This window comes from Botryllus schlosseri, chromosome 10 (assembly GCF_051294905.1).
Source record: "Botryllus schlosseri isolate E-star chromosome 10, Bs_hap1, whole genome shotgun sequence".
In the NCBI taxonomy this organism is placed as follows: Eukaryota; Metazoa; Chordata; class Ascidiacea; order Stolidobranchia; family Styelidae; genus Botryllus; species Botryllus schlosseri.
Genome location: NC_137245.1, coordinates 13102088 through 13117294, shown reverse-complemented (window position 1 = coordinate 13117294; position 15207 = coordinate 13102088). Strand labels below are relative to the sequence as shown.

The 15207-nt window shown below is 41.7% G+C and overlaps 1 protein-coding gene and 1 long non-coding RNA gene across 6 annotated transcripts in view; one reads left to right on the top strand and one right to left on the bottom strand.

Moving 5' to 3' along the window:
• LOC145448277 (uncharacterized) overlaps positions 1-15207 on the top strand; it is a 219879-nt gene that overhangs the window by 75047 nt on the left and 129625 nt on the right. For 4 of the 5 annotated variants that reach the window (XM_080326644.1, XM_080326641.1, XM_080326643.1 and 1 more), the window contains exon 4: positions 14532-14648. The exons of the other annotated variant lie outside the window; for it this stretch is intronic. In XM_080326644.1, coding sequence (XP_080182770.1) covers positions 14532-14648 — 117 coding nt within the window. The remainder of the gene's footprint in view (positions 1-14531; positions 14649-15207) is intronic. 5 annotated transcript variants of the gene reach the window in all.
• Positions 8018-15207, bottom strand: part of LOC145448293 (uncharacterized) — a 38343-nt gene continuing 31153 nt past the window's right edge. The window contains exon 2 of the long non-coding RNA XR_013917861.1: positions 8018-8971. This is a non-coding gene — a long non-coding RNA (uncharacterized LOC145448293). The remainder of the gene's footprint in view (positions 8972-15207) is intronic.

Genomic DNA, 15207 nt, shown 5'->3' with positions numbered 1-15207 from the left:
AATGATGAAATATAATATAGATTAAGCTGCTCGAATGGTGGAACTGATTTTATCAAGCAGTTGGCTGACTCACATGCAGCCGTCAGTACGGAGATCGCTCTATCATCATTCATGTTGCTGTCGGGAGTTGGATGATCATGGGTTTTGGCGTGTTTTTAAGCTCCTTTATTGTGGGAAAGGTGGCAGAACATTCTGCACACGAAGCTCCTCTCCAGTTATCCAAGCCTCCGAAGAAATATATAATTTCTTCCGTCACTCAAACCCAATCCTCCCATATCATTTCTTCATCCACACCAATCAGACCACCAGACTATAGACATATACAAGTAACAAAATGACAGCGCAGTACTCACCTACGGGCTACTTGCCGTACACAGTTTTGATTCGCAACAGAACATCGGTCCCTAAGCACTAGACCAGTGGTTCTCAACCTTTTTGGCTTCGCGGACCCCTTTTGACCGTCACGGACCCTCGCGGACCCCCTCAAGTTTTAGTTCAATTTTAGCTCTATTATGGCGAAACCTTCGTCTGTCTTGTGCAAATATGAACTGTTAGCTAGTGATAAACAGCAAAATCATGATTTTTCTTGAAAATGACATCATACTATTTATGTAGAAATTGGTAGACTAGTATTATTTCAACGCTAATTTTGCTGCTGTATTTCTTGAAGTACGTGGTCGAGTCTTGAAAATCCGCGGCTTCGTTTTGATATGAACGAGGAGTTCCCAAAACCATTTCCACAGAGATAGATGGAGGCAAATGCAGCATTAACGCATAACGCTTCCGACGATACTTTTGGCGTGATCGCAACATTTATGGCACCAAAAAGAAGAAACATATATTTTATTAACATATCACGTCCAGCATCTAGCGCAGAGACGGGCAACATACGGACCGCGTGCCGGATTCGGCCCGCGACGCATTTTGATCGGCACGCAGAGAGTCAAAGTGAAATCCAAATCTAATGTTATAGACAAATTTTATGCGCCAAAGAATGGAACCAAGTTTTCCGTCCTGAGAAAGACTGTCATGAAACGACTTGTTCTGTGCGGGTTTACATATACATTTACGAGCAAACATTTTCGACCATGAACAATTGAACATTAGCAAGACACGGCTGCATACCAATATAACTGGTGATATAAATTTCAGGGTTGGAGCGTAATGCTTTCATAGCAACGAAACACTCCTTGTTCATCAAAAAATCAGCTTTGTCGATAGGGCGTCCGCAACAAGAATGCGCCAAATCTGATAGCCGAGCTTTAAGAGCAGGTATATCATCGTCCGATTTATGTCGAGTGTCAGCCGAAAATATTCGGGTTCATTTCAATATGAATATACGATTCAATTGTATATTGAAGTTATGTACCTTCAAGAAGCTGTTCAAATAGTGGTTATGTATATCACAGGATAAAATGGATGTCGTGGCGGGTTTCGATCCCTGCATTGGGACAAATTAGGGAAATACTTCGGAAATTTTTATTTCAAACGACTGTTCACTAACTTGATGAGACTGACAACTTTAAATCGAGAAGACATTACGAAGTCACCCTGATTGACGTTACTATCTCCATATTTTTATTTTCTCAACAAACCCCAACAAAACGTCTCTAAACAGCAATATGTTTGTATCAGCAGGTTATTGGAAAATTAGCAATGAAAATGAAAGTACACACTACGATAGTTCATGTCAGACGATTATTATGATGATATGAGTCATGAGGTTTAAGCAATTGTGGTGTGAAATTGCCTCATGCTTTCTCAAATTAAAAAATAAAATAAAAATTACGTTATCAACCATTTAAAAAATTTAGTGGTCTCGCGGACCCCCTGAAATTGCTTTGTGGACCCCTAGGGGTCCGCGGACCACCGGTTGAGAACCGCTGCACTAGACCATGACCTATCTAAAGCGTCATAATGCATTCAATTGAAGAGAACAATGGGTCGTCACTCCATCCTACATCCTCTATAGTTCCATACCTAGATCTGTCATGAGCTTTCACACGGTATGTCTTGATTTTAGTATCGAACGCGGTGCCAAGTCTTAAAGTTGACACTCAATGATTGAGGCAGTTATTTCGTTTTCGAGGTCGAGTATGGTAGAGATGCGCGCTGATCTGATACTTAGCCTACCTACGTCATTGCGGATCTCACGCAAAAGCCGGTGTCGGTCTGTGCTAATCTATAGTCTGCGTTCCATAACGAGATCGGTGATGATATTTCCAATGGTATATCTCGATGATCGCATGAAACAGCTAACCAAGATTCTCGGTTTGCATTCAAGTATTCGCATAATTTTATGTTCGCCAATGTCCATTTCACTGTGGAATTGTGGCCTTCAAACCATTTGCTTACAATCCCCTGTCAATTGCGATACCAGAGTGAAGTTATCACACAAAATTCTATCACACAAATCGAAGGGTACCTACTAAATGTGACATATAACAACATGAACGGTTCTATCACCAAAATGATGAAACAATGGCGTATCCGGATATTGTATCCGGATTTGGACACTGACACATGATAAAAGGTATATACAACTCTGTCCATACCAAATTTTATGCGGATCTGTCGCGTAAAACATGTCCAAAACAGACAACTATGATTTATTGCAAGTATTATTTCAACCAAATACAATACGCAAGAAGACGTTCAGGAGCCAATTCTACCGTCTAGTTCGAGTCGAATTTCATCTCTACTTTTCAGAGAAATTGCACGAGTATCATCACCTGGCCAACGTCTTTCGCAAAATTACACGTATAGCTCTCGGATTAAAGACGCCGATATTTCTATCATAGACAAGTGTACCACTTTTAACCACTTTAAGGAGTCGAAGCTTGTCCCAACGCATAATCGAACCGAGTTTTAGCCAATTCTACCGTCTAGTTCGAGTCGAATTTCATCTCTACTTTTCAGAGAAATTGCACGAGTATCATCACCTGGCCAACGTCTTTCGCAAAATTACACGTATAGCTCTCGGATTAAAGACGCCGATATTTCTATCATAGACAAGTGTACCACTTTTAACCACTTTAAGGAGTCGAAGCTTGTCCCAACGCATAATCGAACCGAGTTTTAGCCAATTCTACCGTCTAGTTCGAGTCGAATTTCATCTCTACTTTTCAGAGAAATTGCACGAGTATCATCACCTGGCCAACGTCTTTCGCAAAATTACACGTATAGCTCTCGGATTAAAGACGCCGATATTTCTATCATAGACAAGTGTACCACTTTTAACCACGTTCAGGAGTCGAAGCTTGTCCCAAAGCATAATCGAACCGAGTTTTAGCCAATTCTACCGTCTAGTTCGAGTCGAATTTCATCTCTACTTTTCAGAGAAATTGCACGAGTATCATCACCTGGCCAACGTCTTTTGCAAAATTACACGTATAGCTCTCGGATTAAAGACGCCGATATTTCTATCATAGACAAGTGTACCACTTTTAACCACGTTCAGGAGTCGAAGCTTGTCCCAAAGCATAATCGAACCGAGTTTTAGCCAATTCTACCGTCTAGTTCGAGTCGAATTTCATCTCTACTTTTCAGAGAAATTGCACGAGTATCATCACCTGGCCAACGTCTTTCGCAAAATTACACGTATAGCTCTCGGATTAAAGACGCCGATATTTCTATCATAGACAAGTGTACCACTTTTAACCACTTTAAGGAGTCGAAGCTTGTCCCAAAGCATAATCGAACCGAGTTTTAGCCAATTCTACCGTCTAGTTCGAGTCGAATTTCATCTCTACTTTTCAGAGAAATTGCACGAGTATCATCACCTGGCCAACGTCTTTTGCAAAATTACACGTATAGCTCTCGGATTAAAGACGCCGATATTTCTATCATAGACAAGTGTACCACTTTTAACCACGTTCAGGAGTCGAAGCTTGTCCCAAAGCATAATCGAACCGAGTTTTAGCCAATTCTACCGTCTAGTTCGAGTCGAATTTCATCTCTACTTTTCAGAGAAATTGCACGAGTATCATCACCTGGCCAACGTCTTTCGCAAAATTACACGTATAGCTCTCGGATTAAAGACGCCGATATTTCTATCATAGACAAGTGTACCACTTTTAACCACGTTCAGGAGTCGAAGCTTGTGCCAAAGCATAATCGAACCGAGTTTTAGCCAATTCTACCGTCTAGTTCGAGTCGAATTTCATCTCTACTTTTCAGAGAAATTGCACGAGTATCATCACCTGGCCAACGTCCACCAATGCTAAATAATGCTCTAATCTTCCTTCATACATTTTATTTGAAAAGAATTTGAACGAAATTTTGATGAACAATATTCTTGGTGTACATCCATCGTACCATGTCTTTGACAACTTTGGCTCCCCATGATTTGTACCCTGAAAACAAGACGAAGAGTTTAGGCGCCTTCATCCTAGGGTTGTATTGGCTCGAGTCAATCTGACTCACCAGCCGACGCAATTTCGATAATCAAATTGTTACGCGTCCCGTCCGCCTTTCCAGCCAGTCTTGATCTGAGGCCCCGGTCCCGGTCTCCATTTCGCATTGGCTGTCGCAAATAGAAAGAATGCATTGTTGGTACAAATTTTCTGCTAGTTACTGTAGTTGAGTACCTTCATGAGCCTCCTTCTTCCATGTCCATGTTAAGTGGCTGCGTCAGCTGCGGTATGGGCCGTAGTTTGCACGCCTCACCGTTTCGAATATGTTTTGTGAAGATGGCCAGATATGCGTGTATGATTCCGCCTACAATTCTTCGGCATATAACGATGAAACTATATGTTCGATCGGAATGCTGTGTAGACCGCGTTCGAGCACTCTCAGCATACTATTTCCAAGGGTCCAACAGCAAAGTAATAGTAGTGATTGCGGTGTCTTCGCTATAGCCAATGCCATAAGCCTGTGTTTTGGGTTCAATCCAGAAACGGTGGTGTATGAGCAGCAACTTCGGCAGAAGTGCCTCACAATGATTGAAAGAGATCATGTCGATTTACTGGATTTCTTTGTCGTGGATCCAACACCAATCCCCTTCTCAGCTATAAACCTGCCAGTATTTTGTATATGCAAGTTGCCTTATGCCCATTCCCAACCTGAAATGGTAAAATGTGATGCATGTGACACATGGTATCATGGTGAATGCCATCCTCAACCGATTCCGAATGGTGTTTGGAGTGAACCATCTTTTCTATGGTTTTGTTCTGAATGTGAAAAATCCAGTACTTCCTAAATATAATGTTTCGGTATTGTTGACTGCTATTCATATTCGGAAAGCAATCCTTTCATTTTCTGTTCAATAAAAATACAATTTTCAATCGTCGTGTGCATTATGCTTTGCTATTTTTCGACAAACATTGGCCAGGTGATGATACTCGTGCAATTTCTCTGAAAAGTAGAGATGAAATTCGACTCGAACTAGACGGTAGAATTGGCTAAAACTCGGTTCGATTATGCTTTGGGACAAGCTTCGACTCCTGAACGTGGTTAAAAGTGGTACACTTGTCTATGATAGAAATATCGGCGTCTTTAATCCGAGAGCTATACGTGTAATTTTGCGAAAGACGTTGGCCAGGTGATGATACTCGTGCAATTTCTCTGAAAAGTAGAGATGAAATTCGACTCGAACTAGACGGTAGAATTGGCTAAAACTCGGTTCGATTATGCTTTGGGACAAGCTTCGACTCCTGAACGTGGTTAAAAGTGGTACACTTGTCTATGATAGAAATATCGGCGTCTTTAATCCGAGAGCTATACGTGTAATTTTGCGAAAGACGTTGGCCAGGTGATGATACTCGTGCAATTTCTCTGAAAAGTAGAGATGGAATTCGACTCGAACTAGACGGTAGAATTGGCTAAAACTCGGTTCGATTATGCTTTGGGACAAGCTTCGACTCCTGAACGTGGTTAAAAGTGGTACACTTGTCTATGATAGAAATATCGGCGTCTTTAATCCGAGAGCTATACGTGTAATTTTGCGAAAGACGTTGGCCAGGTGATGATACTCGTGCAATTTCTCTGAAAAGTAGAGATGAAATTCGACTCGAACTAGACGGTAGAATTGGCTAAAACTCGGTTCGATTATGCTTTGGGACAAGCTTCGACTCCTTAAAGTGGTTAAAAGTGGTACACTTGTCTATGATAGAAATATCGGCGTCTTTAATCCGAGAGCTATACGTGTAATTTTGCGAAAGACGTTGGCCAGGTGATGATACTCGTGCAATTTCTCTGAAAAGTAGAGATGAAATTCGACTCGAACTAGACGGTAGAATTGGCTAAAACTCGGTTCGATTATGCTTTGGGACAAGCTTCGACTCCTGAACGTGGTTAAAAGTGGTACACTTGTCTATGATAGAAATATCGGCGTCTTTAATCCGAGAGCTATACGTGTAATTTTGCGAAAGACGTTGGCCAGGTGATGATACTCGTGCAATTTCTCTGAAAAGTAGAGATGGAATTCGACTCGAACTAGACGGTAGAATTGGCTAAAACTCGGTTCGATTATGCTTTGGGACAAGCTTCGACTCCTTAAAGTGGTTAAAAGTGGTACACTTGTCTATGATAGAAATATCGGCGTCTTTAATCCGAGAGCTATACGTGTAATTTTGCAAAAGACGTTGGCCAGGTGATGATACTCGTGCAATTTCTCTGAAAAGTAGAGATGAAATTCGACTCGAACTAGACGGTAGAATTGGCTAAAACTCGGTTCGATTATGCTTTGGGACAAGCTTCGACTCCTTAAAGTGGTTAAAAGTGGTACACTTGTCTATGATAGAAATATCGGCGTCTTTAATCCGAGAGCTATACGTGTAATTTTGCGAAAGACGTTGGCCAGGTGATGATACTCGTGCAATTTCTCTGAAAAGTAGAGATGAAATTCGACTCGAACTAGACGGTAGAATTGGCTAAAACTCGGTTCGATTATGCTTTGGGACAAGCTTCGACTCCTTAAAGTGGTTAAAAGTGGTACACTTGTCTATGATAGAAATATCGGCGTCTTTAATCCGAGAGCTATACGTGTAATTTTGCGAAAGACGTTGGCCAGGTGATGATACTCGTGCAATTTCTCTGAAAAGTAGAGATGAAATTCGACTCGAACTAGACGGTAGAATTGGCTAAAACTCGGTTCGATTATGCTTTGGGACAAGCTTCGACTCCTGAACGTGGTTAAAAGTGGTACACTTGTCTATGATAGAAATATCGGCGTCTTTAATCCGAGAGCTATACGTGTAATTTTGCGAAAGACGTTGGCCAGGTGATGATACTCGTGCAATTTCTCTGAAAAGTAGAGATGGAATTCGACTCGAACTAGACGGTAGAATTGGCTAAAACTCGGTTCGATTATGCTTTGGGACAAGCTTCGACTCCTTAAAGTGGTTAAAAGTGGTACACTTGTCTATGATAGAAATATCGGCGTCTTTAATCCGAGAGCTATACGTGTAATTTTGCAAAAGACGTTGGCCAGGTGATGATACTCGTGCAATTTCTCTGAAAAGTAGAGATGAAATTCGACTCGAACTAGACGGTAGAATTGGCTAAAACTCGGTTCGATTATGCTTTGGGACAAGCTTCGACTCCTTAAAGTGGTTAAAAGTGGTACACTTGTCTATGATAGAAATATCGGCGTCTTTAATCCGAGAGCAATACCAGTAATTTTGCGAAAGACGTTGGCCAGGTGATGATACTCGTGCAATTTCTCTGAAAAGTAGAGATGAAATTCGACTCGAACTAGACGGTGTCAGTGTCCAAATCCGGATACAATATCCGGATACGCCATTGTTTCATCATTTTGGTGATAGAACCGTTCATGTTGTTATATGTCACATTTAGTAGGTACCCTTCGATTTGTGTGATAGAATTTTGTGTGATAACTTCACTCTGGTAATTGCGATAGCTATTTCATTTTCGATGTCGGCTAACAGCTGATCATTCGATCAGCCTATTCCTCGATCTATTTTACTCAAAGTTCGGTGTTCCTCTGTTTGCATTGATTTTGACAGTGTACCATACCGGAATGGGTTATGAGATTGCGTATGCTACTTCTCGATGATTTCTTGTAACAGTATACTAAGTTACGGCTTTTATTCATGTATTTATATATTAATATATTTTCCAACGGCGATTTCGCAGCAGACTTATAGACAGTAAGCCGTATGTGTTGTGTCACAGTCTCCAGTTTCAAGGCCAAAATGTCCTACGTTGTTCCGAGACCGAAGTTCCGAGGCTGCTGTCCTTAGTTCTTCAAAGACCATTCAAATTGATGTTCTGGATTCAATATGACAGGCCCAATCTATGAGATAACAATTGCGTATGTGTCCGAACTCGTTGACCTTTCCAGTTAGGCTTACGCAATCTCTCGAGTTCTAGTCATTGGAATTAGTCAGGTCAAGTCAAGTGCGAACATGAATCGTATTGAATCTTTATTCCGTACGTAGTTTACGCAGTTGCCTTTAGAGCGAAAATGATAGGTCTAGAAGTTGTCCAGTCTACTGATCCAATCGTACGCCGGGTGCCTCCGCTTTGGTTGCCTATTATCACCTGGTCGTAACCAGAGATGGCCACAGTCCGGTTCAGGAGCAGGAGCAGGATTTCAATGTTTTTTTATCTGGCCGGACTGGATCCGGATTTCGAATTTGGGGTGACGGTCGGATTTTAGGGTCTATCGATTTGCGTAATCTATAACTCTACCATGAAATCAAAACGCATGCTACTAAGGATGACCTGATACTTGATTCGTGGCATAGGGACGATTCTTAGTTCACGTACATTTTGTAAAATAATCCTTTGATTAAAAATAAATGAATAAAACATTTGTTACCACACTTCAAGTCACGGCTCACCGGCAAACCTCTCGCGGCACCTACGTTAAAATCACTGTTGTCGGGAAATTCATGTGACCATCATAAAGTTACTTTTTTACGTTGGAAAACGCCATTGTGACGTCATGTTGATAAAAGTCGCTCGCAGCCCTTGCCCCACCACCCGATATTGTCACGAGCCGCCACTGCATGGGGCACAGGTGCATGTTGGTTAAATTACAGGTTAGGGCTGGATTATGGTAAGGCTTGGAGTTAGGATATACAGAGGGGTTAATTTCAGGGTTATGTTTCCAGTTAGGGTTATTTTTGGGATTTAAAGTCACATGCTGAAGTGTCCCATACTCAACTGTCGTTTTACAATGTGTCGCATGCTCATGCCGGGCAATCAGTAAATATATATAGATATAGATATATATAGATAGATATAGATAGATAGATAGATAATAAATACCACCTTTCCTAGTTTCCAATAGTAAGGTAATAATTGATGTTTGGTTACGCGTAGTTGAACGCTGCTTCTTGGCGAGGAGTCTGTTTACCGGACATAGGTTTGGAATTTTTTATTCGTTAAATAAAACATGATGATTTCCACAGTGACGTGCGGTCAGGAGAAACAAGTAAGGCAGTGCCTCACCTGTCGCCAAGATGAGTGAGAGAAGATTGTGAATTAGTCAGAAATGACTAACTGTGAACATTTTTGTACACAAAATCACGCCTGGGGTAGGTTTAGACTGTGTTTTCACTCGAACATCATGTGTTTGGTATGTTCGGGCTGTATGCTCGGACATCATGTCTGACGGGGATTCGGACTGTATTGCCATTAGGATATACCGAAGTGGCGGAACACGGTGCGAACATACCACAGACATGGTGTTCGAAGTGGGGGAACACTGTGCGAACATACCCCAGACATAATGTCCGACTGGCGGAAGACAGTGCAAACATGCTCCAGACGTGGTGTCGTAGTGGAAATGCAGTCCCAATCAACCCCATACATAATGCTGCCCGGTCACATGCATATACAATATCTGTTCACGAAGATACCAGCAATCTATAGCTGTATCTGGGTAAGCAACCGTGAGTCACATCTATGCGTAGGCTAGTTATCCCTACATTGATAGCGCATTTCGTCATAAACGGCTCAGAATACATAGGCTAATTCAGTGGTTCCCAACCGGTGTGCCGCGGCACACTCGTGTGCCAATTGAACTGCTTAGGTGTGCCGCGAGCAAATGTGGTAAACTATGTCGAAGTATAACAAAAATCCCAATTTTGAGTGTGTCATTGTTGGTTTTTCTATTGAATTTACCCGATCAAGACACGCGATGCACAATCCGATGAACTGAACAGATACAAGGATGCCGAGGCGACCGTAGTTACGGTATCTCAATCTAGTATTTCAGTCTGGCATCCCCATTAGGTCATGGATTGGGTCTTTCTCTGGTCTTTTTATTGTAAAGACGCTCTGAGCACAGCAACGTATATAGGGGCGGATAATCGAATAAATCTGCAACACTTTGTAACTTGCTACTGCACTGCCATGAATCAAACTGGGGCATCAACCGTCAATGGGTGTGATATGCTAGTTTGCCCACATAGTAGCATCACTAGCATTTAGGACGGTGATGGCTAAACTCGGGTAATTGGACCGTGATATTGAGGTGTGGCCGAAGTGTTCACCTTTTACTTGTCTCCTATCAGAACCGTAGGCAGACATGACGGAGGTTGATGACCTTTTTATGTTTCTATTTGTAGTCGTATTCTTGCCATGTCTTCGTCATCGATGATCATTTTACACCCTGCCGATATTACATATTTTGATTCCTGAGATGCCAACTTATAGCACGGCCCACTTTTTGTAAGACACTGCTTTTGCAGATAGGAGGACGAGTAGGAGCCTACATAAACCTTAAACACCTAGGAAGGCATTCTCACCATCGAGAAATGAACTCATTTGAAAGTGATGTTCACGTTTAGAAAATAGAATTGCCAACATAGCCATTCACATTGCGATTGTTAGATAGCGTGCCTGCACTGCAGGTAAAATGTAGGCTCAGTGCGCAATGTTTTGTTGCAGGCGACAAATTCGAAAATTAAGAAGTAAAGTTGATCAAATCATATCAGTTTCAAATTTCCCCGCCGCTGAGGTTTATTATCCCGATTTGCTGGAACTACAATTGAACTGCGGGTGGCTGCCAGTAAGACTATATTGAGGTATAGCCTACTATCCTCACAGGTGCTATCCTACACGATCTGCGTGGAAATGCGTTTGCCATCCATGTATATTTTATAATACTGCTCTGTATTTGTTGATGGCGATCGTGATGGACTCTTCGATACGACGGTTAATTACACCGACAATGAGGTAGTGGGCAGACTTTATTGTCAAATCAATTTTATAAAATTAAGCTGAACCTGAAGTTTAAACGAGATCACAGCAGGCCAGTTATGAGGTAACAGAGGTAATAGCCGATAATTCAAAACCTCACACGGAAACGGAGAAAACTCTTCTTCCGGCCTGCAATAAAATTGTAAAAAAATGTTTGGGAAGAATTATTATTATTATTATTGATGAAAAGATGAGTGACGCTTTTCGCCTGTAAGGCCAGGTGCGTCACGGACTAGAATGAGCGATTTACCAAAATATGGGCAATAACCGATTTACAAGTAAGTATACCAGTGGCGGCTCGTGACAATATCGGGTGGTGGGGCAAGGGCTGCAAGCGACTTTTTATTAAGATGACGTCACAATGGGGTTTTCCAACGTAAACAAATAGCTTAATGATGGTACGGTAACATGAATTTGCCGGCAACAGTGATTTTAAAGTATGTGCCACGAGAGGTCCGCCGGTGAGCTGTGACTTGAAGTGTGGTAAACTGCGTAACGGCGTACGGAACAAAGATACAACACGGTTCATGTTCGCACTAGACCTGGAAATGACTATAACTCGAGAGATAGCGTAAGCCTAATTGGAAAGGTCAACGATTTCGGACAGATACGCAATTGTTATCTCATAGATTGGGCCTGTCATATTGAATCCAAAACATCATTCTGAAAAACTAAGAATAGCAGCCTCGGAAATTCGGTCTCGGTACAGCATAGGAGATTTTGGCCTTGATACTCCGCAGACTGTAACACGACACATACGGCTTTATTACTGTCTATAGGTCTGCTGCGAAATCGACTTTGGAAAATATATTACCGAATAAATATGTGGATGAAAGCTATAAACTTAGTACACTGTTACATGACATCATCGAGAAGTGGCCTCATGGCCCTTTTCGGTATGGTACACTGTCAAAATTAATGCGAACAGACCAACACCGAATTTTGCGTAAAATTTACTGAGGAATAGGCTGATCAAGTGATCAGCTGTTAGCTGCCATCGAAAACGAAATAGCTATCGCGCTTGGCAGGGGGTTGTAAGCAAATGGCTTGAAGGCCACAATTTCACGGTGAAATTGACATTGGAGAATATAATATCAAAGTAAATATTTGAATGCAAACTGAGAATGATATCATCATCTCAGTTAACGTTACCGCAGATACACCGGCTTTTGCGTGAAATCCGCCATGCGTGTGTGTCAGATCGGAGCACATCTCTACCATACTCGAACTTGACAACGAAATTACTGCCCTAATCATTGAGTGTCAACCTTGAGACTTGGCACAGCGTTCGATACTAAAATCAAGACATACCGTGCAAAAGCTTATTACGGATCTAGGTAAGGAGCATCGTTAAAATCAATAGAGACCAATACCGGCTTTGCATATAATCTGTTAGCGATAAATGACGAGTCAGCTCTCACTCGACTTAGGAAACGAAATTACCACTAACACAGTTCAGTGACAAACTTAAAACTTGGTACAGCGTTCGATACTAACATTAAGACTTACCGTGCCAAATGTCATAACCGATCTCAGTATTGAACATCGTCAAAATCAATGGATACCAATACCGGCTTTTGAGTAAAATCTGTTTGCGATACATGACGGATCAGCACACACTCAACTTCGGAAACAGAATTACTACCCTAAACTTTAAGTAGAAACCCTGAAACTTGGGACAGTGTTAAATACCACCATCACGACATGGCATACCAAGTTTCAAGAGTTTTCATGGTGTGAAACACCATCAAAATCGACCTATACCAGCAAAGGTCGACTAAACGCATATGACGGTAACCGAGTTCAGCTATAGATACTATTGTTACATCACACCTTAGGGGCACAGAGCTATTGTGCCCCGGTTGCTCGGTAATTTTATGAATAGGAGAGAGTAAATCACCGTTTCTTTATTGTGCGCGGCTTTGAGAGAATATACAGTGAAAGCTTGTTATGAGCGCTACCGGGGCATGCCCCGGCTAGGCATTCGGAAAGCGAAAACACAGAAGAGAATTCGATCGCTATATATGGGCATTTACAAGCGAAAGGACAAGAAGAATACGATTTTCGCTGTGATTTCGGTATATATAGATTGGTGTGCGTCTATAAATGGTAAAGAATTGTTATTGAACAGAATTTTAGGTGGGGCAATGCCCCAGTTGCCCTATAGGACGAGCCGCCACTGGTAAGTACCACAAGATATAACAAATTCTGCAACATGGGATAACATTTCGGGGATGATCAGTAGATTTTCGAGTGTTGCAGTGATTTTGAGCTCGCGCGCCCTGTCGATTAAAAAGTTCCGATGAGAAGTTCCGATGGGAAGAATTGAAAACGATTCCCATGTCAAATGATACCATTCGTAGACGTATTTGTGAGATATCCGCAGGGATAAAAGAAAACTCAAGCAGAGAAACGCCTACTTGAGTGCTCCGAAAAGGTAGCAGTACTTCGTCAGTGACCACTGACCACCTCTGTAAAACTATGGTTGCTGCTATGTAGGCATTCTGGTAGTTTGCCTGTGCCGTAAGCCAAAAGAGTTCGGAACCACTGTGCTAGTGTGCCGCGAACTTCTTTTAATTTTCAAAGTGTGCCGCGAGGTCAAAAAGGTTGGGAACCACTGGGCTAATTAGTAGGGCAAGTTTTTGTTGCAGCCAAATCCGTAGAAACTTGCATTTATTTTTGACAAAAGTTGCACTAAAAAGCTGAATTTACAGACAAGTTCCTTGAAATTATTAGGGTATGAGATACTCGAATCGATCCGTATGCAAGTCACTGTAGCAAAACTCAGTGTTGGCGACTTCAACAATATCAATAGCCTGAAAAAATTGACCCAGTGAATATATTGTGTAGAGAATAGAGAGGTAGGTGAAGAATGTATGTAGGGATGTTATTTCGAGCGGCAAAGGATCGGCTTTTGAAACGTTATAAACGTAATTCGAGGAACTTTAAAGGAAAAAAGAGAGCGACCACGAGCAATTATGGAAGATTGATTGCTATTAAAATGTTTTCCACAATCGTGGTGTTTCAAGAGGTGCATGTCCAATGGTAGAATTACATGCTGTTATCTGATCAGCGTCATGCATGGTAACTAGAGGTTGAGTGTAGCCTCACGATAAACAGATGTAACAAAATTATTGTTTATCTTTTACGCGGAAAATCTCATGCGATCATACATCTCAAGAAAAATTAATCCAGTACTCTTCGGTGATATTCAAATATAGAAATCCCACACGAGACAACCAAAATGCCCTGAGAGAAACGTAGTGCAGCGTATTAATAATTATTCTTATAAAGCGACCATCGCCAAGCTACATGCTGCGATAAGTCTGATTCGTCTCCATTTATTCTATATACAGGGATCAATCAGCACGGGATTTTCGGTATTCAGCTTTGTACTGACGATGATAATGGTAATTTTGGAATCATTCGCGGTCGCAACCCATTTCTATGGATACTACATCACACACCAATACGTGAGTTCCTTCAGAGTGATGATAGACAAGTTTATGTCATAGAAATCCGTCATGTTTTGATGAAACGCTTAAACAGCGGTAAATATCCCTTTTCCTCCAACACCCACTTTCTCAAATTCCCATGGCCCCCCATATTCGAGGATTAGTACTCCGAACGATAAGAAAGAGGTTAAAGTCCGGTCGGTCTCTTCTGGTTAACCCAACTAGAACGGCCGGCCTCGAGTCCTATCGCTGGTGATTCGTAATGGTTTCTCATGGGTGCGTTGGTGTGTCGTACCATAGTGTCCTATATGGCAGTGGTTCTCAACCTTTTTCACCTCGCGGACCGGTAAAATTTCAAAAAATATTTGGCGGACCGGTGGACTTTCAGAAATCGTTGCCAACCCAAAATGTGAAGTATGATGCCGTTTTGTGCAAGTATATGGTGCTAGAGAGTGACATTTTTAGGGTTTTCATCGTAATTAATTATGTTCATGATAGCAACCATGTGATTTTACGGTAGTGAGTCTGCTGAGTCGAGGTAAAATTGCCTTTCACAGATAAACGTGCTACCGCCGAG